The sequence below is a fragment of the Python bivittatus genome, unplaced genomic scaffold (assembly GCF_059951505.1).
Source record: "Python bivittatus isolate LINGU-HERP-01145 unplaced genomic scaffold, Pbiv_v1 ctg000980_np1212, whole genome shotgun sequence".
Lineage (NCBI taxonomy): Eukaryota > Metazoa > Chordata > Lepidosauria > Squamata > Pythonidae > Python > Python bivittatus.
In genome coordinates this window covers 31,086,323-31,109,438 of record NW_028277125.1, presented here as the reverse complement: position 1 = coordinate 31,109,438, position 23,116 = coordinate 31,086,323, and the positions used below count along the sequence as shown (strand labels likewise).

The 23,116-nt window shown below is 38.3% G+C and overlaps 1 protein-coding gene across 2 annotated transcripts in view; it reads left to right on the top strand.

The window, feature by feature from the left end:
* The window catches only part of SGPP2 (sphingosine-1-phosphate phosphatase 2), a 43,059-nt gene that overhangs the window by 709 nt on the left and 19,234 nt on the right, over positions 1 to 23,116 (top strand). The window contains exon 2 of one of the 2 annotated variants that reach the window (XM_088132556.1): positions 19,420 to 19,578. The exons of the other annotated variant lie outside the window; for it this stretch is intronic. Within the exon in view, the coding sequence (XP_087988682.1) occupies positions 19,420 to 19,578 (159 nt within the window). The remainder of the gene's footprint in view (positions 1 to 19,419; positions 19,579 to 23,116) is intronic. 2 annotated transcript variants of the gene reach the window in all.

The following is a 23,116-nucleotide window of genomic DNA, read 5'->3' as shown; positions in this document are numbered from 1 at the left end:
GAACTGAAAAGCTTGCCTATACATACGCACGCACACACAGAGGCAAGCTTTTGAAACACACACACACACACAACATAATAATACGAGTAATGGTAACTTTCAAAAGTGTTTTGATTTTTGCCCAAATTTCATGTTTCTAATTTGCATCTAGGAAATCTACAGGGAATGTTTATTTTCATAATTGTTTCTTCAACAAAGAAAATGGAATAATTTGACCTCAACAAAAAGTGGAGGTGGGGGAATAAGGAATAAATGAGCTGGTAAATTAAACGGTGGTAGCAGTGATGATGATGCAGTAAAATCAATTGAAGAATTTAAGACAATGGTCCATTCAAATATTGCAACAGTCCCAGGAAAGTTCAGTTCCAATCTACCTCTGACATTAAGAACTTCCATGTTATCAGCAAAGATTCTTAATAAGCCTTTATGTTTAGCAAACCATCTAAACACATTTTGAATTCGTGCATCATGCATAGCATGTTGTGTGTAACCAGGCTTTGTGATTTGGAAACCATGGTTTAGGGCTTAGCATGATGGATGAACCCAGCCAGTTGTATTGTATTCACCATGATTTAGGCATAATCTTTCAAGCTGGTCAGAAGCTTGGGTCCTAAGAAATTGAAGAAGGGAAAGCGTTCCACACTATACAGTTCAGAAAGCTCTCTGAACTCTCTAGAAAAGTATTTCTCAACCTTGGCAACTTGAAGAAGTGTGGACTTCAACTCCTAGAATTCCCCAGCCAGCATGGGAATTCTGGGAGTTGAAGTCCACACATCGTCAAGTTGCTAAGCTGAGACACACTGCTCTAGAGCAAGCTCCCCCAATTTGGATGCCTTCCAAGTTTTTCCAAGAAATTCCCAGGATTCCCCAGCCAGGATTATTCTGAGATGAAGCCCACACATCTGGAGGACTGTCAGATTAGAGAAGCTTTACAGGAAACAAAGTATGTCGGAAAATGTTGCTCCTGGGTATTGATTGCTTTTGTTTTTCATAAAACATGAAATCTGTTGACAAATGGTGATGCCCAGTGAGCACCGTTATGGAAATGTTCAGTATACCATCTGTTTAGCAACATTAAGAGTAAACTACATTTTAATGTATTTATTTTTTATGAATATTTTGTTCTGACTTGGTAAATGGGTTGCTTGTGTCTCATACCCAAATCATTGCCTTATGGAGCAATATCTCCAGGTTGTTTTTCCCTTCCATTTCTTCTTAGTTTAGCCCAACATATTCCTATTTTTTCCCTTGAATTTCTGAATTAGTTTCTCAACTTTTCTTCTCCAATCCTTCATATTGTCCTTATTTTTTTTTTGTTCTGATGTTTGTTGTCTTGTGTTATTTAAATCAGCTATGCAATTCATTTTTCTTCTAGATCTTCTCTCCCACATTGTTCAAGCATGCTAATCTCTTTTCTGTTTTGAAAAGGATTAACCTGAATTCTATCTACATTAATGAGTACCTCTAATGTCTTTCTCAGAGATGAACACACTGCAATATTTTGGATTTTGTTAAAGTTTAAAATTTCATCAACCCGAAACACAATAAGAAAGATTGTAGGAGGTGCTGATAAAGAAGATATTGGAGTCACACATTATACACCTTTGGATTCTTTCTCTAATGCTTTTGAAAAAAAAGTGTGAGAAAGCATAAAGGAAAGAGGGTCCCAAGATGGCACTGTTCAATTTGTCATATTAAAGAAATGGACAGTGGGACCATTTGAATAGATCTAAATTGGCAAGTGGGGGAAAATGCATATAAAATTATTTGTTCTTAAGCTTTATTCTCTTTCCTAGTAATTCATTTTAGTTTTTCTTAGCACTGTAGCTTTGCCCTTTAATATTCTTTTTAGTTCTATCTCAGTCAACTTCTATGGTAAAGTTCTGCACCCTTGTTCTATCGAAAGCTTGTAAAACTTGCCTGAAATTTAGTAGAGCTGTCATTCTAGTATTACTATAGTTAAGTCAGCCCATAGAACTTTGTGGCAATTTTGTCTTCCATCCTTACTGCACACTTTTTATATATACATATATGCTGGTATCCATCTTTCATTTCCCCTCTTTCTGTTTCCTGAATATGGTATTATTCTCCTTTCAGTCAATATGTTGGTTTAGATCAGTAAATAGCAAATCCAAAGAGCAAAATTTTAGTACGTTTGATTAATTCTTTGCAAGCAACAGGTTCTTTCATCAGAATGATTCTGTCTGTTGAAAATTTTGTACAGCAGATCAAAAGGAGGGAATATACAATTCATAATCTTTTTACTATGTAATTCACATGTCCCCAACCTTTTTGGGTTGATGAAATTTAGAGATTGTAGAGCATGTTATGAGGTCATAACATATCTGCTGTGAAGGAAGAGGCTTATCCATTCATACAACACTGATATACCAGAATGCTACTCATCTAGGTTCCAATCTACTCTTGTTCGCCTTTAATTTTTTTTCCAGGATAGGAGGCATACTTTCAGGCAAGAGCACTGGGCTAATAATTGTCTATCATTTTTTATTTTCTAAGAAAGCTCAACTGGTTCATTAGGTGGCCAGATATACTGTATATTTGGAAATTTAAAAAAAAAATGCTGGGTGAAGATGCTTTCCAGTTTTCTATTTAAAAAAATAAATAATTTTCTTTTTATTGTAAAAATACCAGGTGGGGCAGGATGTTGGGAGAGCAACGAGAGAGAGGGTTGTGGGTCCCATGGCAGGCATGGGTGTCATATTGTGGATCCCAGGTGTAAAGAGTAACTGTGACCAACAGTTTAAATCAGGGATGGCCAATCTGCAGTTTCAAGGCCACGTGGGGGGTCCTCAGAATCTCCTCTAACCATAATTGCTGAAAATTTGTAGAAATCTTTCATCCATTTTGAGGTAGGAGGCAGAGTGTGGTATAATCCCTAAAATAGGTATATCACAGTTGCTGTTGCTTTAAAAAAATCCTCAAAACTCCCCTTCCTACAAATCAGCCCAGTGTGATAATGCTGCACATTCTTTAAAGACCTTAGCCCCATCAACTATATGAATGCCTTTGGCTATCACATGGTTTGATCTGATCTGTGGGTCTACCACAGTTCTTTTTCTCTCTGCTCTGTGTAATATGATACCCAATCCATATGAATAACCATCCACATGAAAACTTCCACTATTTATTTATTTATTTATTTATTTATTTATTTATTTATTTATTTTTTCCTCCCTTACAGGGCTTGACCATTTGTTTGTGAGTCATATGCATTCCTGTCTCTTCCTTATCTCTAGAATCTATTGGAGTTGGGCAGCTAATAAATGTAAATAAATAAATCTAAATAAATTTAAATAAATAATAATAGTTCAGTCATGTAGAGGAAATGGCAGCTTCCTAGACTCAGTTGACCTCTGGTATTAAAGTTGGGAATGAAGAGAAAAAAAGCATTTAGGAGATTGAAATATTGGGAAAATCTGGCCCCTCCATTTGACCCAGTTGTTAAATCTGTGGATGGACAGGGATATGAATACAGATGTTCCTGCTGCAGTTAGTTACTCTAGATACTTTTCTGCTTGAACTACTGTATTACAGGAACTGCTTGTTAAGCATACCTAGATTTTCTACCTGACCTGCTTGTGTTGCTATATTAAATACATCACAACACTGATATTATCCTGAAAGGATCACAAGAATGCCATTGGCACTTTTAAAGAAAAGAAATGAAGCCTTCATTTTAAAAAATCATACACACACACACACACACACACACACATACACAAATGAGATTTTTGGCTATATGATCAAGGCTTGTCTATATGATCAAGAAGAACAGCAGTACATACTCCCACTGGAAAATGAGGTTGGAGGTTAAGATCAAGGCAACTCGGAGAGACGTTAGTCAGCTGGTGGAACTACAGAAGGGCATGGAGATTAAGGATAAGACTCAGCTATTGAAAAAATACAAGGGCCTGACTCCATCTGAAGCCCTAGAGACTGCTAAACAAAGGCTCATAGCACTGGCTGCCAGGCTAAGGAGATTCACTAGAAAAGCAGAGGCCAAAAAGATAAATGCCCTGTTCTCCAAAGAATCATCCAAGGTGTAGTGCAGCAATACAGTAAGAGCAGAGCCACCAACAGCAGAAACTGAACAGTACTGGAAGAACATATGGGAGAAAGAGAAGACACATAACACCAGTGCAAAGTGGCTGCAGGACCTGAAAGCAGGCCACAGCAATCTCCCAAAACAGGAACCAGTCACTATCACAGTAGCAGACATGAAGAGCTGGACAGCACCTGGCCCGGACATCATCCATACCTACTGGCTAAAGAAACTAACAGCAGTGCATGAACACCTAGCAGCACAGATTAACCAGCTGCTAGCACCCAGACTAGCTAACACAAGGGAGACAGTGCTGATCATGAAAGACCCGCACAAGGGAACAACACCATCCAACTACCGGCCAATAACGTGCCTCCCCACAACATGGAAAGTCCTATCAGGCATCCTAGCCACCAAGCTACAGGAGCATATGGGCCAGTACATGAGCACAGTTCAGAAGGGCATTGGGAACAACACCAAAGCTTAAAACACCAGTTGCTCATAGATAGAGCAGTCACATGAGACTCAAGGTCTAGAGATACAAATCTGAGCATAGCCTGGATTGACTAGAGGAAAGCCTATGACTCAATGTCACACACATGGATCTGTGAATGCCTGGCACTATACAAAGTCAATAGGACACTAAGGACCTTCCTCAAGAATTCAGTGGACTGTGGAAGATAACACTGGAAGTCAACTCAACAAGCTCGCACAAGAGGCCATCAAGTGTGGCATATACCAACGTGATGCACTGTCCCCACTGCTGTTTTGCATAGGCTTGAACCCCCTCAGCCAGATAATCACAAGGACTGGATATGGATACAAGTTCAAGAGTGGAACTACCATCAGCCACCTCCTCTATATGGATGATATCAAGCTGTATGCTAAGTGAACAAGACATTGACTTGCGGATCCACCTGACATGGATCTACAGTGATGACATTGGGATGTCATTTGGACTGGAGAAGTGTGGCCAGATGGAAGTAAAGAGAGGGAGGGTAGTTAAGAGTGATGGAATGGAACTACCAGCAGGCCACATAGCAGACATACAGACAAGTACCTTGGTATCCCAAAGTCACATGGGAATCATGATGTGGAGGCAAGGAAGAAGTAACATCCAAGTACCACCAAAGGATAAGACAGGTCCCGAAGAGCCAACTCAATGGGAAGAACAAGATCCATGCCATCAACACGTACGCCCTGCCAGTCATCAGATATCCAGCTGATGTAGTGAGCTGGCCAAAGGAGGACATAGAAGCTGCCAATGTGAAGACCTGGAAGCTCCTCACAATGTATGGAGGTTTCCATCCCAAGTCCAACACCCAGAGACTGTACACCAGCCAGAAAGAGGGTAAGCGGGGACTGATGAATGTCAAAGCCACTGTCCTGGATGAAACCCAGAGCACTCAGGAGTACATCAGTAAGATGGCACCCAAAGATAAGCTGCTGAGAGAATGCTTGAGGCAGCAGCAGACATGGGAGGAAGTTCAAGAAAAGGAAGTGCCATGGCAAGAGAAGTCCCTCCATGGGATGTACCATCACTAGATAGCTGAGGTGGCTACATTGGGAAATCCTACCAGTGGCTAGAAAGGGCTGAACTAAGAAATAGCACTGAGGCACTGATCATAGCAGCACAAGAACAAGCACTAAGCACCAGATCCATAGAAGCAGGGGTCTACCGCACTAGACAGGACCCAAGGTGCCAGCTGTGCAGATAGGCCTCAGAGACAGTCCAGCACATAGTGGCAGGGCGTAAGATGCAGGCAGGAACAGCATACACTGAACGGCACAACCAAGTATCTGGCATTGTGTACAGGAACATCTGCACACATCTGGAATATCTAGTGTATGGGCTAGACTCTCCCAAGTCCAGATTGGAGATTCCACAGAAGGTCATGGAGAACAACAGGGCTAACATCCTGTGGAACTTCTAGATCCAGACAGACAGGCAGGTACTGGCCAATCAACCAGACATTGTGGTAGTAGACAAGGACCAGAAGACAGCAGCGGTGATAGATGTAGCGGTGCCAAGCGACACCAGAAGGAAGGAGTATGAGAAGCTGGAGAAGTACCAGGGCCTGAAGGAGGAACTAGAGAGGATGTGGAAAGTAAAGACCAAGGTGGTCCCAATGGTGGTAGGAGCACCTGGGCGGTGACTCCTAAGCTGGGAGAATGGCTCCAACAGATCCCAGGAACAACATCAGAGCTCTCTGTCCAAAAGAGTGCAGTGCTAGGAGCAGCTAAGATACTGCACAGAACCCTCAAACTCCCAGGCCTCTGGTAGAGGACCTGAGATTGAGGAAGACACATACCACCCATAGGGGTGAGAGGGGAATTTTTTTTTTATATGAAAAATATACACATACAAGAATCCTACTTGACTTCAAACCCATAACATTCTGCTATTATTGCTAATTTATTTCATATCCTCAGTGTTGTAATATTTAATAGATGTTCAGTTTAAATTTAGGGCTACAGTGCCTTCAGCAGTTCATCTAGAGTATTCATTTGACACACATCCTTTTATAGTTAATTTAAAAAATAAGCCTAACTAACTAGAGGCAGGATTAGTCATTGTGCCTAGCACTGGTCTTATCAACAGTACACTGAATTCCTAATCTCAGATCTGTACATGCTTATTTAATGTGTGTTTGAGAAATTATTTTTCTTCAGAAGGAAGGAAAGAAGGAGGGAGGGAGGGAACATGACTGATTTATTTTCCCAAAACAGAGCTTTGCACTTCTGAGTTTTTTCTAAGCCAAATTCTTGTTCATGGATGATCTTTCTTTGGCCACATAAGGTAGTGGTGATTGGTTGATTGTAGTAACAACAGAGAGCTGAATTCCAGAATTTGTATGGCTAGTTGCATTTGAAGATAGCTAGGTATAACCCTTGAAATAATACTGTATATGTCTCTTTCAGTCAAGGCTGAACTGTGGAGTTCTTGGTGCTCTCTAAGTTTGGTTATTTGCTTGCAGATGTCTCATTACCCAAGTTGGTAATGAAAACAAATCAAAGAACCAAGCTCAGAGAGCACCAAGAATTCCATATGTACAAGAAGTTGTAGTCGTCTCCAGGTGAATGTAATATCTCCCCATGATAGTTTCATAATTTCTCTTTGCTATTTTGGAAAGTTACAAAGGTTGATCAGTACTGAGCTGGCATGGTGCTTATGTCTGAGGGCTATTTTAAAATACATCTTTGAAAATATATTAAAAGTCCATTTGCCCTGCCCTTTAGCACATCCTCCTTCTCAGTCATCCTCCTTCTCAGCCTTCTGTCTCTTTATTTTCAGTTATGCTTCTCTGCCTCTCCTTTTCCCTGCCCTTTCCCTTTCCCCCCATCTGCTTTTCCTTCCTGTAGTAGTTTGTGGTAGCCTAGTGCCCTTCCAAATCTTCACTTAGTTTATTTTTTTATTATTTGCTTACCATGCTCCTCTACCAAGAAAAGTATGTGTGTGTGGTACGGTGTGGTGTGATGTGGTCTTAGATATTATCCTTGCAATAACCTAGTAGAGAAATAATTGATATCAGATCATCCTCTAAACTTTGTAAATAGAGTTGATTTGAACCCTGTATGTTCCAGATCTGTGGTCAGTCTACCTGCAGAGACTCTCAATTCCAGGAACCTAGTCCCATTTAGATTAGGCCTCTCCAGCCTGGTGCCCAGCAAATCAATTGGGTAAATTGCAACAGACTATTGCTGCAATGGCTTGGTCAGAAAGATCCCAGAAGATAAAGAAAATGAAGTGGGTAATTCTGTTTCAGAATCTGCTCCAGCTAGACTGTGCCCTTTCTGTGGTGTTTGCCACATGGCTGTTTGCCATCATTTGCCCTGTGACATATATTCTGAATATTACAATTTTTAAAATTGTGATTTCATTACTAAATCACACCATCTAATTTTGTTGTTTCTGGCATCAAAACTTCCATAATTTGTTCTTTTCCTCCCAAAGGAAAGCCTACAGTTAATAAGAGTTTATGAAATTCCTTAGCTTTAATATGACACAGCAGTTCTCCCTAAGCATCTAGCAAGCTGATCCCATGTTGAGAGGTCTGAACAGATGGAATTTATCTTGTTTTTCAAAAACACCTTCCATATAGTATTTTACTACAGTGTAATGTAGTAATGCTGAAGACTAGTCAGAACCTTTAACAAAGATGGGTACAGCAGCTCAACAATTTTATGATTTTCTAGCTAGATCCAGGCTATTAGGGAACATTTTATTTGGTTTGGCAAAGCAACAGTTAGTCTCTCCAAAGACGCTGGCTTTCAACCTATCCTTCCCATTCTGTAAAACTAAGAATAGTGCTTGGAAAAAAATAGAGGTTGGGAAAAGGAAGAAGCAATGGCAGCAGCAAGGAGGACATCCAAATAACAGGCCAGATTATCTTTTTCCAGCTGAACTCTCTATGTTGAATCATTAACATGTGCTGAAACTCAAGAGTTTCTTCAATAGTTAATAACAACCCAATTTAGATAAGCCGTGTTGATTTAAGTTGGAATTTGGTGGTTGTGATGACTGCCTTCGTTTGTTTTCTTTATTTCACTTTTCCCAATAAGCTTTTTGTATATTTAAAGATTTGGGTTAGGTGATTTAATAAAGTGTTTCTCATTACCTGTTTTCCTGCGTGCACAATTGCATCGCTGCCCTTGTGTTTCAGGACTGACACAGTGTTTGTTATGTTTTGCATTGTTGGCTCTGGGCAGGAGGACCTAAAGTACCTTCCCTTCTATTTTTCCTAGAGCTGAACTGAATGATAGACTAGGAACTTGCCAAGCAGAGGAGTGTGGGTGTTAGGAGGTACTTGACTGATGGCAGTCTATCGTAATACTTTTCTGTTGGAGGATCTATGGGAGAAGGAGTCTGCCACTGGGATTTTCTGTTATCACCTTCAGACAGTAACACAGCCCCACCCTAATTCTTGACTCCTCTTCCTTGGTTTCTTCTTGTTCTCCCATCTTCCACGCCTGTCTTTTTTTTTTTTTTTTTAAGAGTTAGGTTTTGTAAAAGGCTTTCTTTCAGCCTGGTTTGGAATTGTACTTCTTGTCCATTTCAAGATAACTTTTAAATGTTTATTGCACCAATAATCTTTCTTGAAGGAGCTTGGACAGGTGGTCATGATATTAAACTGAATCCTTTCTGTTCTTATGCTGGCTGCTTTAGAACCTTGTTATCAAACTCTACTAATTGTCTTTGATGCAAGCTTTAAGAGATACAGAAGCCATTTTTCTGCCTTCGTGTTTCAGGCAATTTTTTCAGTCAGTGCCCAGTACCATATGCTATGCAGACAGGCAGGCACCATAGGTTGTGGCCAATTCTGAAGCAAGCGTGCATTCAAAAATAGTAAAGCTGTCTGGAGAGTGAATTGGAAGCCAACAGGCATAAAATCTGCCAGATCTTGCTGGTTGTGTTCATAAATATTAACCAGCTGTTTGACACAAGATGCTTCTAACAATCGACACAGCTCTTTCCTCCCCTAGTATGTCCCAAAGAAGGATTTTTCTGTATCTAAAAATGGTAAGAGTTCATTTTCCCCCACATGGTCAAACTATAGCACAATTCATTGCAATGACAAACCAACCTTTCATGAAATTTTGTGGATCACATTTGGCTATTTCATAAGCTTTAATAAGCTATGATAAGGCACAGTTTGCTGTAATGCTATGTGATGCATAGCATCCATTTTCTCACAGTGAACCTACTCATATGAACGGGTTTTTTTTTCATTATTTCAAATAAGGAGTAATTGTAAGGACTTTTTCTCTAAACATGGTTCTCAAATTATTCTATAATAGTCCTGAATCTTATAGCATTGTTTCTCCTGAATTGCTAACTTTCTTCCTTAAAAAGAACAAAGATATTCCTTACCTGCCAGTAAAAGAAGGTTGCATGCTACTTGTACCTGGGTGGTTGTATGATCATTTTAAGAAGGTGTTAAGTATATAGGCGTCCTTTGGTGCTTGGTACTTGACACACGCTGGGCCATTCCTGCATGATTTTCAGTTGACGCTACATATAAGTGAAGCCTAGCCAGATTTTACATTGGCCCTTGCCTCAAGCTTTCTATGATCACCTTACCAGACTTTGAGGGTCAGGGAATGAAGAGTATCTGGTCAATATAAATAATGTTTGAGGCATCCTCCTCTTTTTTTAAACTCAGGGAGCTTTTCAAAAGCAATGTCTACCTTCTGGAGCTGCCTAAGAATGATGTTGATATGGGAAGAGGTCCCTTAAATAACCGAAGGATGAAAAGTAGTTTTTAAAGCCCTAGAAAAAAAGCACACCATAAACCATACTGCCAAGTTTACTCAGAAGGCTGCAGAGTAGGATCTATGAAGCCCTAGCCAAAGAATCCAAGTTGCAAGGATCCAGATGGCCAGTACTGGCAGAAAAGAGTTAAAGTTTCATGTGTCTTGCTGCTGCCATTTAATTGTCATTTATTCATTCATTCATTCATTCATTCATTCATTCATTCATTCATTCATTCATTCACAGACATTTTTGTGAAGGTGAAGCAGTATGGTCCCTTTGCTTTGCTTTGCTTTTAGAAGCAAGGGAGCTTTGTTACTCATGTAGCAGCTTCAGGGAGGCTTCCATCAAAGCAAAGCATCCCTTGAAGATCTTATTTTGCTCTGTACTTTGATATGGAGACAACACAGAACATCACTGGGAAGTACAGTTAGAAGGATGCCCTTGAGCCTATATCCTCCTTATGGACTTTCCATTAGTTGACTACTGCTAGTATAAAACACTGGACTAGATGATCCTCTGCTTGTATCTAGCAAGGATTTCCTTATGCTTTTACAGCACCAACCAGTATGCAAGATGCTGTACAAATTTCAAGGGAATCCAAGAAGATTATTATCCAAAATTTGACATGGCAGAACAATATAGCAGAAGGAACTGGAGAAGAAGGAAATAAAGAGCACTTTCAGTTGTATATGTTTGTGAAGGTTTTTGATAAATATATAAAAAAGGAAATCACTTTTCATAGCAATTTTTGCTTGAAGTATGGAAGCTAGATTATGATTAGTTCTAGAGGAACAAAATGGATATATTGTACCACCTTAAATTGGTCAAAATAGGGTGGGATGGAATATCACTATAAATAATACATGAGAATAACAAAAAGTTTACTGAAACACCAGTAAATTTGATTTAACACTCTTCTGTATTTATCATTAAAAGGTCCTTATACCAGACTTCCCAGGCCTTCAGATATGAAAGGAAGTACAAGTATTCAATAATAGGAGTTAAGAGATGCATATTCTAGTCTACCTTCAGCTATGGAAGCTCAACAAGCAACTTTAGGACAATTTCTCTCTCTCTCTCTCTCTCTCTCTCTGAGCCCAACTAAACTCACAGGGTTGTTCTTGCAGGAAAAAATGGAGGAGGGGCCACTAGGCACACTATCTTGGGTTCAATGAAAGGCAGGATATAAATGTAATAAATAAATAATAGACCTTAATGCTTCATTTCATCATATGGGAAAGGAGATCACACCCTAGCTGATCATTTTGTTGTCCAACCTGCTTATGCCCCTAGGCTATTGAATCAGCTCTGTTTAATTTACCACTGTTGAACTTCTACCCTATTAATGTGTCCAGCTTTTAATTGCTTATGCCATCTTGTATAAAATAACTGGACTTAAAAATGGAATTGTTGAAATGAACATTGTGATGAAATACCATAATTGCTAGGAAGGAACAACATAATGATGCATTCTCTGTTCACATATACATGAATTTACATGTACTGTATATATTTGAATAAGGAATCTTTATAGAGGTGTGCTCCTTATACAGAAGAATAATACAGTTTAGTTTAATAAAGTAGGGAGTAGCTATACTTAACCTGAAGGCAAAAGAGTTTAGCTCAAATTACTCTTTAAATCCAAAATTATGTCTTTATTTTTAACACACACTTGCATACTGTATACACAGATATATTATTCTCTTTATTCAGTGGGAAAATGTGTAAGATATGTGACACTTACCATTTTTTCAATTACTGCATTATTCTTGGTTCAGATAGCCTCCCAAACATTAGGGTGAACTGCTTTTCTTGAAACAACATAGATTATTGTGCCAAACTATCAGAGTAATATCTACAGAAAAGCATAGACATAACTTCATGGGTATAAAGACTCAGTATGGCTGAGCAACCTTGTAACAATAAGTAGAACAAAAAACTGGGGTGACTCAAAGTAAATCACTGTCTAGAAAGATGGAAAAATACTATCTTTGATAGAATCATAGAATCAGGGAGTTTGAAGTGGCCATTGTTGTTGTTGTTCAGTTGTTAAGTCTTGTCCGACTCTTCATGACCCCATGAACCATATCACACCAGGCCTCCCTGTCCTTCACTGCCTCCCTGAGTTTGCTCAGTTTCATGCTCATTGCTTCAGTGATGCTATCTAATCATCTCATCCTGTGCCATCCCCTTCTCCTTTTCTCTTCAATCTTTCCCAGCATCAGGGTCTTTTCCAAAGAATCCTCTCTTTGCATTAGATGGCCAAAGTATCTGAGCTTGAGCTTCATTATCAATCCTTCCAGTGAGCAATCAGGGTTGATTTCCTTAAGATTGACTGGTTTGACCTCCTAGCAGTCCAGGGGATTCTTAAGAGTCTTCTCCAGCACCACACTTCAAAGGCATAAATTCTTCGGTGCTCAGCCTTCTTTATGGTCCAGCTCACAGCCATACATACTACTGGAAAAACCATAGTTTTGAGAAGTCATCTAATCTGACCTCCTGCTGAGTAGAAGATCCACTGGCAGGTAATCATCCAGCCTGTTTCAAACTCTCTAATGAAAGCAAACTCATCATGTTCTACCGGCTAACAGCTTGTACAGTCAGGAAGTTTCTCCTGACGTCTAGTCTTAAAACTAGTCTTGTGGTTTTTACCCATTGATTCCAATTCTTCCTTCTGGGGCAACAGAGAAAAAGTCCATTCCCTTTTTGCTGTGAGAATCCTTAAGATATTTGAAAACTGCCATCATATTTCCCTTTAATTGATTTTCATGTGATCTAAACATGCCCATATCCTATAAGCATTCCTCATAGGCCTTGATTTCCAGACCCCTCATCCTTGCAGTGAACTTGATCCAATTTGTTACAGTCCATTTTGAGTTGTGGTGCCCAGAACCTGGCACTGTATTCCAAATAAGATTTTTCATAAAAAATAAAATAAAATAAAATAAAAAGGTATTCGGAGCAATCATTTCCATGATTTGCAATCTGTGTCCTGCCAATGTACTCTTTATTCTCCATTCATACATCTAGGAGGAAGCTTTCCTCGGAAAATGTAGATCACTGCAATTTTATCCAGCATATGATTTATGTACCCCCTTGTAGCAAGTGTCCTTCCTTTTCTCCAAAGAATAACATTTTAAATGAACAAAGGGCAGTGGGCCCCTACCCTCCCAGCTTTCTGGAAAGGACTAAAGACTGGGCTCTGCCAGCTTGCATGGGGCAATAAGAGTTCCAATCAATCCTGGGGGTGGCTGGCACCCTGATGATGCTCCCTGAGCTATTTGCCAATTAACATCAATTCTTGGAATTTATTTTTTATTTATTTAAGACTGCTTTTATATTGTATTTTAATTGATTTTATCTTCTCCATAAACTGCCCAGAGTCGCTTTTCAATGAGATGGGTGGTGACAAATTTGGTATATATAAATAAATAAACAAATTGCAAGGAATTAGTGGCATCATGTGACATGGTGGTTTGCAGCATGATGGCATTGTGATCATGCAGTTGGTAGCAGTTATTTGGTGCAGAATGTCTTTTTTTTAAGACATCAACCTTGCAAATGTGATTTCTGTTGACATTCTGCCTCATTGCAATGAGTGTTTTTTACTTATGTAAATTGCAACCTCAAGGAAGCACAAATTGGATTTTAAGTACAGGAGTTGAAGGAGGAAAATCTTCCCTCCTCTTTTCCTGCCATGATCCTGACAAAAATGAGCTGCTGTTTGCATTCCAAAAGAAGCCTCCACTGAAACTGATAGAAGTTTCTGCTGAAATGCAAATAGCAGCTCCAAGAAAGGTCACTTTTGCAAAGTCCAAGCAAGAAAAGGCAGAAGTTAAGCTTCTTCTCTGCGCCAAATTCTGAGGCTATCCAGCTTTCCATATGATTAATCTTATGTAAAGCATAATAGCAGTTGCCATTCACACTGATTGCATTCATACAATTAAGATTTGGTTTGTTCTACTTCTAAACTAGATTCCTATTCTCAGAAATTATTTGCCAGATGCCTCTCAAAACTCAGATTGCACTGCAGGTGACGTACACCATTCCCTGTCAACTGCCCTGACAAAGTAATGCTCCCAGTGGGAATTGCTCTGCTTATTAGCTCAACCATTGGATGAGCAAGATTTGAACCTGCTTTGCATCAGTTTGGGCCTCCTTACAAAGCTTCACATGCACCTTGAGAGCACATTGCCTGCTGTTTGGAGAAGTATGTACTTAGTTGATGTTTTTCAAAATGCACTCTTATTTCACTGCAAGGAAAAAAGAAGAAACAAAAATAAATGGTTTTCACTTTTCATAACATTTGAAGAAGTCTTTTTGCTTTTGACCCCCTTGAAAGGGTTCCCTAGATCAGGCAGCCTCTTAGGCTTTATGAACCACCCTGGAATTTTGAGAGCATGCCACAGTTGGTCTCAGGAAATGGCTTCCACCTGGGAGTGGGGTGTCACAAAAGACACATTTACCAGATGTGTTATCTATCCAGTCTACCTATGTCTTTTTGTTGGGCAGGTGAAGACCCTAAAAAAAAAAAATGCAAAAAGGTTGGGTCACAGCCACATTTATTTATTTATTTATTTATTTATTTATTTATTTATTTATACATTTATACATCACCCAACTCTATCCTTTAAAATATACATGGGTCCTCTATGCAACCCAGAGACATTTTCATTCATAAGGATGCACTAGAGGCTGCTAAGCAGGCCTCCAAGATGAAGTAGACAGGGCTTCTGGGATTCCTTCCCGTCTCTATTTTCTTCCATGGAAGAAAATAGCCGGTGTGCTTGTTTGTGTTTCTGCTTTCCCCTTGTATGGCATTCCTGTGTGTTTCTGAGTATATGTGCACAAGAAGCCCAAGGTGGGCTTTATACTCTCTACTCTGGGTCTCAGGGTCAGGAGGGAGGAGCTTACAATGGAGGAGTTCCACTGAGATTTTTTTTTCTCCCCAGTGGGAGATTTGGATCTGGCCCTTTTTCGGACTCGTCTTTTTTTTTTCCCCTTGGTTTCTCCTGCAATACCAGATTTGGTCTCCTTCTGTTCAGTTTTGAAGAGTTATCCTGCTGATGGATAGACAGAATCCAGATTCCCTTTACTTTATTTCTTTTCATCATTCTGTTGTGTTGGAAGTAATAGAAATAAAATTAGGTGGATCAGGGAATCTTGTGGGCAAAAAGAGGGAGATCTGCAGAAGCTAGGTTGCCTAGCTTTATCTTATATTGGTATCATTGCTAATACCCTTAGAACAGGAACAGAGTTTATTTTAACATACAACTGGGTGAATTTTTTACAAGTAGAAAAAAGTGTGCAGTGGGAACTAGGTTTTGTGCAGTAGGGAATATGGGGTTTAAAAGAACTATATAAGAACAAATGAAAGAAATAGAAAGTTAAGATTGTTTCTTTCAAACCTTTGTAATTTTATATTACTGGGACCAACTAGTTGATTAAACTAAAATATTTTTAACTGTTTGCGTTGTATATAAACACTAGAAATAGATACATAACAATTATATAACAGTAAACCAATCTCCATTACAGCACCATGTGCCAAAGAAAATAAATCTCAGTTGCACACCATATGTTGTGCCTCACTTTATACTGAAGACATCAACATTTCCTTTGTTTTAAGATGGTTGGCTCATCAGCATTCAGAACTGGGTGGGAGAAACACTGGTACCTGCAAACCTTGAGAAAATTTGTTTCAATCATATCTGTTCTTTTGCTTTTGCTATAGGTTTTTGGGGTCTTATTTAGTTATCTGTAAGAGTATGGATACCCTAGGATCCCATCCAGTGAAGGGTGGTATATTTTGATAACTGAACTAGGAGTTTAGTCTTCTAACTAAATTGAGATGTTTTTTCTGCTTATGAATTTCTACATGTTGCTTGTATTAATAAGACATTCAACATCAGCACTGTGAGATTTGGCTGCAAGGAGACGTGCTGTGAGTGTTGTCACATTTTTATATACACTGGATAATTCAAGAAAATGAACCAAATGGAGTAATGTCATTATGCAAATTTCATTGAGACTGTCATGTTGAAATATCTCCTTGTTGTTTAATGACAGTTCTGCTAAATCAATACCTCTTCCTAGCACCTTGTGAACAACTTCTAGGCTTCTTTGAAGGCTGCAAAGCGCTCCTCTATCTATTCATGTCCTCTGGATTCTTCTCTCACTGTTCCATCTGGCTGTATAATAGTTTAATTTTTTAAATTTGTATTAGAAATTAAAGAAGATGTGTAGACCATTAGTAAAAAGACAAGAACAACAGATAAAAAATAAAGTACAGATGAATAAACAAGACATTTTAAAATATCATGGAAGTTATGGTTTTCATTGATTAGTTAAAAATAACTGAATATATTATGTTGCTTTAAAAGACTAAAAATCATTATTAAGCTCTAAGCTAAGAGTGAATCTCAAGAACCATAATCAGTATAAATCACCATGTAGAATTATAAGTTAAAATAAATTCAATCCATATTATTAAGAAACTGTTCTGATTTAAATATCCTGTACAGTTGAAATATAGTTTCCATACATAGAGAAATCTGAATTATGGTTATGGTACAAATCCATGAATTAAGTTGTAATCTAGGGATGGTTTCCAGTTTGAGTTGAATTCTCTGTCAGATTTACTTTTAAGGTACAAAAGTATTCTAGACATCGAAGCATATTCTCACAACTTGGTTAGCCATTCTTCCATGGAGAAAGAACCTTTTTAGTAAAAGGCATAAAATATCCTTGCAGCAACTAGCATATGCAATGTTAATTCAGTACACCAGAGATACATGGTTTAATAAAGTTTAATAAGAAAATTGAGGCTGAAATGGGAATTCAACTTTTAAGATTTTTTTCATTGTAGTATAAATCATTTTCCAGAATTGAGCTTTAAAACATTGCCACCAATTATGAAAAAAGAGATCTGCTCTGTTGATTACATTTCCAGCAACGTTTAGAGAAAGAATTGTCTGTTTTAGTGGTCAGGATTGGAGTAGTGTGCCAACAATAAGACATCTTGTAGTAGTTTTCTCTAATATCTGAAGTAAATTTAATATTCTTCCATTGGAATTCTCATTGTTGCATCTCCATTACTGCCTTCAAATTCTGCATCCATTTAATCATGCTGTCTGACTTGTTTGAATTCTAAGTCATACTTCACCAACAGTTTATAATAAGACCCAGCAAATATCCTGGGTTACATGTTTTAAGATTTTACAATTCAGTCAAGTCTTTTAGTATTCCCTTTGTTTCTGTAATTCTTTTAATACTATGTTATTTATTTGAAAATACTGGGACCAGGTAGATAGACTGGACCGTTGTGAAATAGGAGTCTCAAAATATTTTAATATTCATCTTATTAATAAATCTAGTTTCATTTTTTAAAATCTTGATCCACCCACTTTGCAAATATTGTTCTTTCAGTAGGAATAGCATTGATGTTATCAGCATGGTCAGCTTCTCTGTATCGTGGATGGCAATTCCATCTCCTTGTAGCTGCTTCGGATATATACGGAAGATTGAAAGTACATCGGCCAGAAAGCACAGAAGTAAGATATTATCTTGATCAAGGAGAATTGCAAAAAAACCAAGTGCTATCTTCTTTTAAGACTTCTTCACGAAGAAGACTATAGACTGCTAAGACGCAAGGACTGAAGGCATGAGTGATAAGGAAATCTTGCCCAGTTTTCCTTTTTTCAGCAGACAGCTCAAAACACAGGATCCTTTTGTGTGGGCTTCTCTTCCTTCTGTTCTGCGATCTTATCCCAACTACAAGAGGAATTACAATGAAGGGTACAAACCTCATATTATGAGTCCCAGGCTCCTTGGGATCTGGCTGCTCTGGTTTGTCTGAATTAGCCCCTTCTTTACCCTTCCTAAGAAATGCAGAATTTTTTTAAATACGCATGTCATGTGACTGGAACTGGAATTCTAGAAACTTCAATTCAGCATGGTCTCTTCAGAACACAACTTCTTTCAGGAACAAGGCAGAATGTTAGGATGTATATACTGGGTTTGGCCAAAGAGCTCAGGACTTGCAGATACACTGAAGATTCAGAGAATATGTTGATGTGAATACTGTATGTGTGTGCATTTTCAGAGAACATTGCCAAAAAGATAAGCGGTACTTATGATCCTGCAGAAGATCCACCTCATTCTGTTTAGTTCCTATGATGAAGTCTGTTCAGTTGTTTGCATTCCCTTGCCTCCAAATCCAGGACTTCTCCCCATATATTAACATGTGCGGTTCTGAGGGATTCCCCACCATTTCCTGGTGAACATATTCCCAAATGTTTTCATTTGTATCTTCATTCTGTGACTTCTTAAAACCTATTATTCCTTTCAGAACCTTCAACATACTTTGTTCGGCAAATATCTAGATACAGAACATTCCACAGAGGATAAATTATAATCGTTCCACCTTTTTGTGGTGAGATAAATGTCATTTAAGAAAGAAACATGACCTACTAAGTATCAGGAACCTTCTTTTTCCTTTCTTCTCTTACATTTCCTGTCCTTCATTTCCTACCTCCTCACTCTGCCTTTTTCTCTTATGTCCTCTATTCATTGTCATGTTAATCTATTTCTGCTATGCTTCCCTCCTCCAATTAGAAAACATTTGGAAGGTGCTCATGACTGGGAAGGAAGACTATCCTCAGCTTTGGGGGCAATTTGGAAAAAGCTTAGAATATATCCTGAACGGTAACATCCTTTTGTTGTGATAAAATAATTATTGGTTGTATGTCTGTTGTGCAGTGCACTGGTGAACTTCAGGAAATATCCTTAATAATATCCAGTGAATGTGGAAAGTGTTTGTTGCTGTCATTCTCATACCATCATAGCGTAAGGGAAATTGAAATATACTATCTTGCTTCCATGGCTTCTTATTAATTCAATACAATCTGTACTACACTATCTTTCCTGCTATAACAGAAGCAGGAAACCTGTAGTAACCTTCTATCAGTTAAAACACAGAACTGGAAACAGAGTTTTTGTTTGTGTTTTCCACGTTTTTGGAAATCCAAAATTGGTGAAGCTGAATATCATTTGAGAGCTCCCTAAAACAGGTACTAACATGGTTACAATTTTCTTGTAGGACTGTTCACAAGATTACATTGTAAAAAATTATTTCTACTACTACCTGTTCCAAGTTTCTGCTGCGATGGGCCAAGAAATTTTCTACATCACATTTCTTCCATTCACTTACTGGATCATTAACCCCTATGTTTCAAGAAGACTAATAATTATGTGGCCTGTAAGTATTACTAACATTATTCACAACTTAATGTATTATTACTAACTTTATCTATCTATCTGGTTGTAAATTAAACCATGTAAAGCTGCATCATCTTTTTTTTTAATATAAATTTTACTATGTTTTCAAAAAAAGTTAAAATCAAGAAAAATCAAGAAAAAGGAAAAAATAAAAAATAAAAAAAGCATAGAAAAGAAAGAGTAGCTTCCGACTTTCCTTGGTACAGGTATAGATGTAGAATATATTCACCTCTTACTCTAATATCTACAAGTTCACATAATAAAAAATACTTTTTAATCTAATATTCAAGAAAATTCCTAAAATCATTCTATTTCAATGATACATGTGATTTGTACAAGATATTTCTAAAAGTATAACATCAATCATCAAATCTCAAAATCAAAATTGCATTTTTTTGAGTGTCAAACAAAAAGTCCAAGAGTGGTTTCCAATTACAAAGCTAGGCAGTGCCCTCTCTCTGAGCAAAGTAGTCAGTTTCACCATCTCCACCAGTTCCATTAATTTCAATATCCATTCTTCAGCTGTAGATATTTGTAAATCCTTCCATTTTTGTGCATATAAAAGTCTTGCTGCAGTTATCGTATAAAGAAATAAATTTCCGTGTTGTCTTTCCATTTGTTTATCCGTCATACTTAAAAGGAAAGTCTCTGGTTTCAATTGCAGGTCTGATTCCAAAATCTTTTGAATCAAAATACGTATCATATTCCAGTATTTCTTAGCCTTTTCACAAGTCCACCATAAGTGATAGAATGTACCTTCATACTGAATACATTTCCAACAAACACCTGAAATTCCTTAATACATCTTTGACAATTTATCTGGGGTCAAATACCAATGGTACATCATTTTATAAAAAAATTCTTTTAACCTATAATTAAGAGTGAGCTTTAACCCATTATTTCATATATGCATCAACTGCTTCTATGCTCAGCTCTCCCCATTTGGACTGAGGCAATAAGACTCTTGGTATAGAACTCACAAACAGTGTTATAAACTATTGGTTTCCAGAAGGGTTCATGCCTGATGGAACTTGCATCTCTTCTGAGTTAGGATGCTATCTTCCACATGCTTATAAATGGGATGGTGGGATGATCCAGCCACATAAGAGGGTACCAATAGAAGTGAATATGTGTAGCTAAGGGTGGAACTGTGGAGTCCTGGGGTTCTCTGAGCTTGACTATTTTCTTGCAAACGTTTCATTACCCGGCTCAGTAACCTCTTCAGTGCTAGAATGGAATGGGGTTTGCTCTCTGTTTATATACTGTGGCATGTCCTGCCAGTGTTGGTGGGGGTGTGGGTTTTGTTTTGTTTTATTTTTTCCTCTGGTAGTTCCTTGAATAAAGTATTGTTTACTGCTTGTATGTCTGGTGGTAATCTTGGTGTTAATCTCTGCTTATCTGGGTGATGATTACTGAATATTTGGTATTCAGACAAGGCAGCCATCAACCGGCACACAGAGATAAACAACATCTACACGCTATTCAAAAGTGACAATAGAAAGGAAAACAAAACACCAGAACATCTCCTCACCAGCAATTATCACCCAGATAAGCAGAGATTAACACCAAGATTACCACCAGACATACAAGCAGTAAACAATACTTTATTCAAGGAACTACCAGAGAGAAAAAATAAAACAAAACAAAACCCCCACCCCCACCAACACTGGCAGGGCATGCCACAGTATATAAACAGAGAGCAAACCCCATCCCATTCTAGCACTGAAGATGTTACCTAGCCAGGTAATGAAACTTTGCAAGAAAACAGCCAAGCTCAGAGAACCCCAAGGACTCCACATAAGAGGGTGTCATACTGTTGAAACTGGTTTTCATATATATGAGACTGCTGGAGTTGAATCGGTTCAGTGTTGACATCTAATCAGTGAAATGGTTCCTTTTCACTGTAGTAATTCTTCAGAGGATTAGAATAATTTATCAAGAATAGCGGTGTTCTCTTCCTTGGTGTGTTATATTCTATTCACAGTATCAGATTCTCTTTTTACATCTGTGAGGGTAGTAGTGCCCTCTGCTGGACTCAAGTGGTTATTATTTAACAGGACTGAATTGATGACTTTTGTTACATCATTTTGTATTCCATCAGCTCAAGAGAGCTTACCTTGCAGGAGAAAGGTATTCCATGTTATGGGTGCTGCTGGAGGCAATGAATCCATATATAAAATCAGTGGTAGTACCAGAGATGAGAGGTTGTTTGGATAAGAGGCCTCTTCCTATGAGCACAAACTGGAAAAATGGAGACATTTGGCAAAGGAGGACATAATTTTATTGGTCACGTGTGAAGCTTTAATAATCCAGCAATTCTGGAACTCATAAAGTGATTCCATAGTTTCCTCAGCTACCAGTTGATATATTTCCTGACCATCTAGAGTAAAAAGTATAAGTGTCATTCTAAAGAGGCCAGGCCATACAATACATCTTATCTTCCAGTAGTACCACTCCCGTCCAGGACCAACCTTTGCTCTCTGTTTGAGATATGCCTTGAAAACACCATTGTAGTGGTTATGTTCTACACTGGCATTCTGATATTGCTAGATTTGTAGCATGTGAATGAATATAGCCAGGTTTCTCCATGAAAGAGCCTAGGCAAGAATGTTCAAGTAATGTTAATGCTGCTATTTTCTAGTTATTGCCTTGATATGTCATACTGTATTTCTTTGAATGCATTGATTTGGCTGGGTGATACAAAGCACTTTTTTTCAAACCGAACTTAGTTAGATTGTTGTAGAAATAGGCAGGCTTTCAGTCTTCTTTTATTGCTTCTAAAACATTTCTGTGTATCTAAATTGTTACCATCTAAGTGCTTCCTCTTTCTTATTTGTTTGTTTGATTGATTTATACTCTGCCTTTCTGCTCAAATGAGCACTTAAGAAGGCTAGCATAAGTTAAAAACATGAAGGATTTTTAAAAAATGGAAATGGATGCTAAAATCAATAACCAATTAAAATCCTAGGAAAAGAGAAGCTTCTTTACAGATTTTTTTTTTTTTTAATGCTGAGAGAGTTGGGTGCTAAACGTAACTTCTGAAGGAATGAGTTCCATACCTCTCCACCAGGCCTCTCCCATTCTGACAATGGGGGCATCTTCAACAGGGCTTCTGCAGACCTTACAGCAGTGTTTCTCAACCTTGGCAACTTTAAGATGTGTGGACTTCAACATGCTGGTTGGGGAATTCTGGGAGTTGAAGTCCACACATCTTAAAGTTGCCAAGGTTGAGAAATACTGCCTTACAGGTTGGACAGGTGCAGAACAGGAGATAGGATCTCTCGGATAGTTAGGGCTTTGAAGGTCAATAAAACACCTTAACTTGTATCCAGCGAGGAACTGGCAAACAGTGTTGATCTTTTAGTATCTTCATGAGATCCTTGTGCTTTGTATCAGTCAACAGCCTAGCTGCACCAGTTATAACTTCTAGGCGCTTCTCAGTGGTGTGCCCCATTTTAGATATGTGGAATATGGTTTTTAGGACTCAAGTAGAAACTAGTAACAATTATTAATGTTAG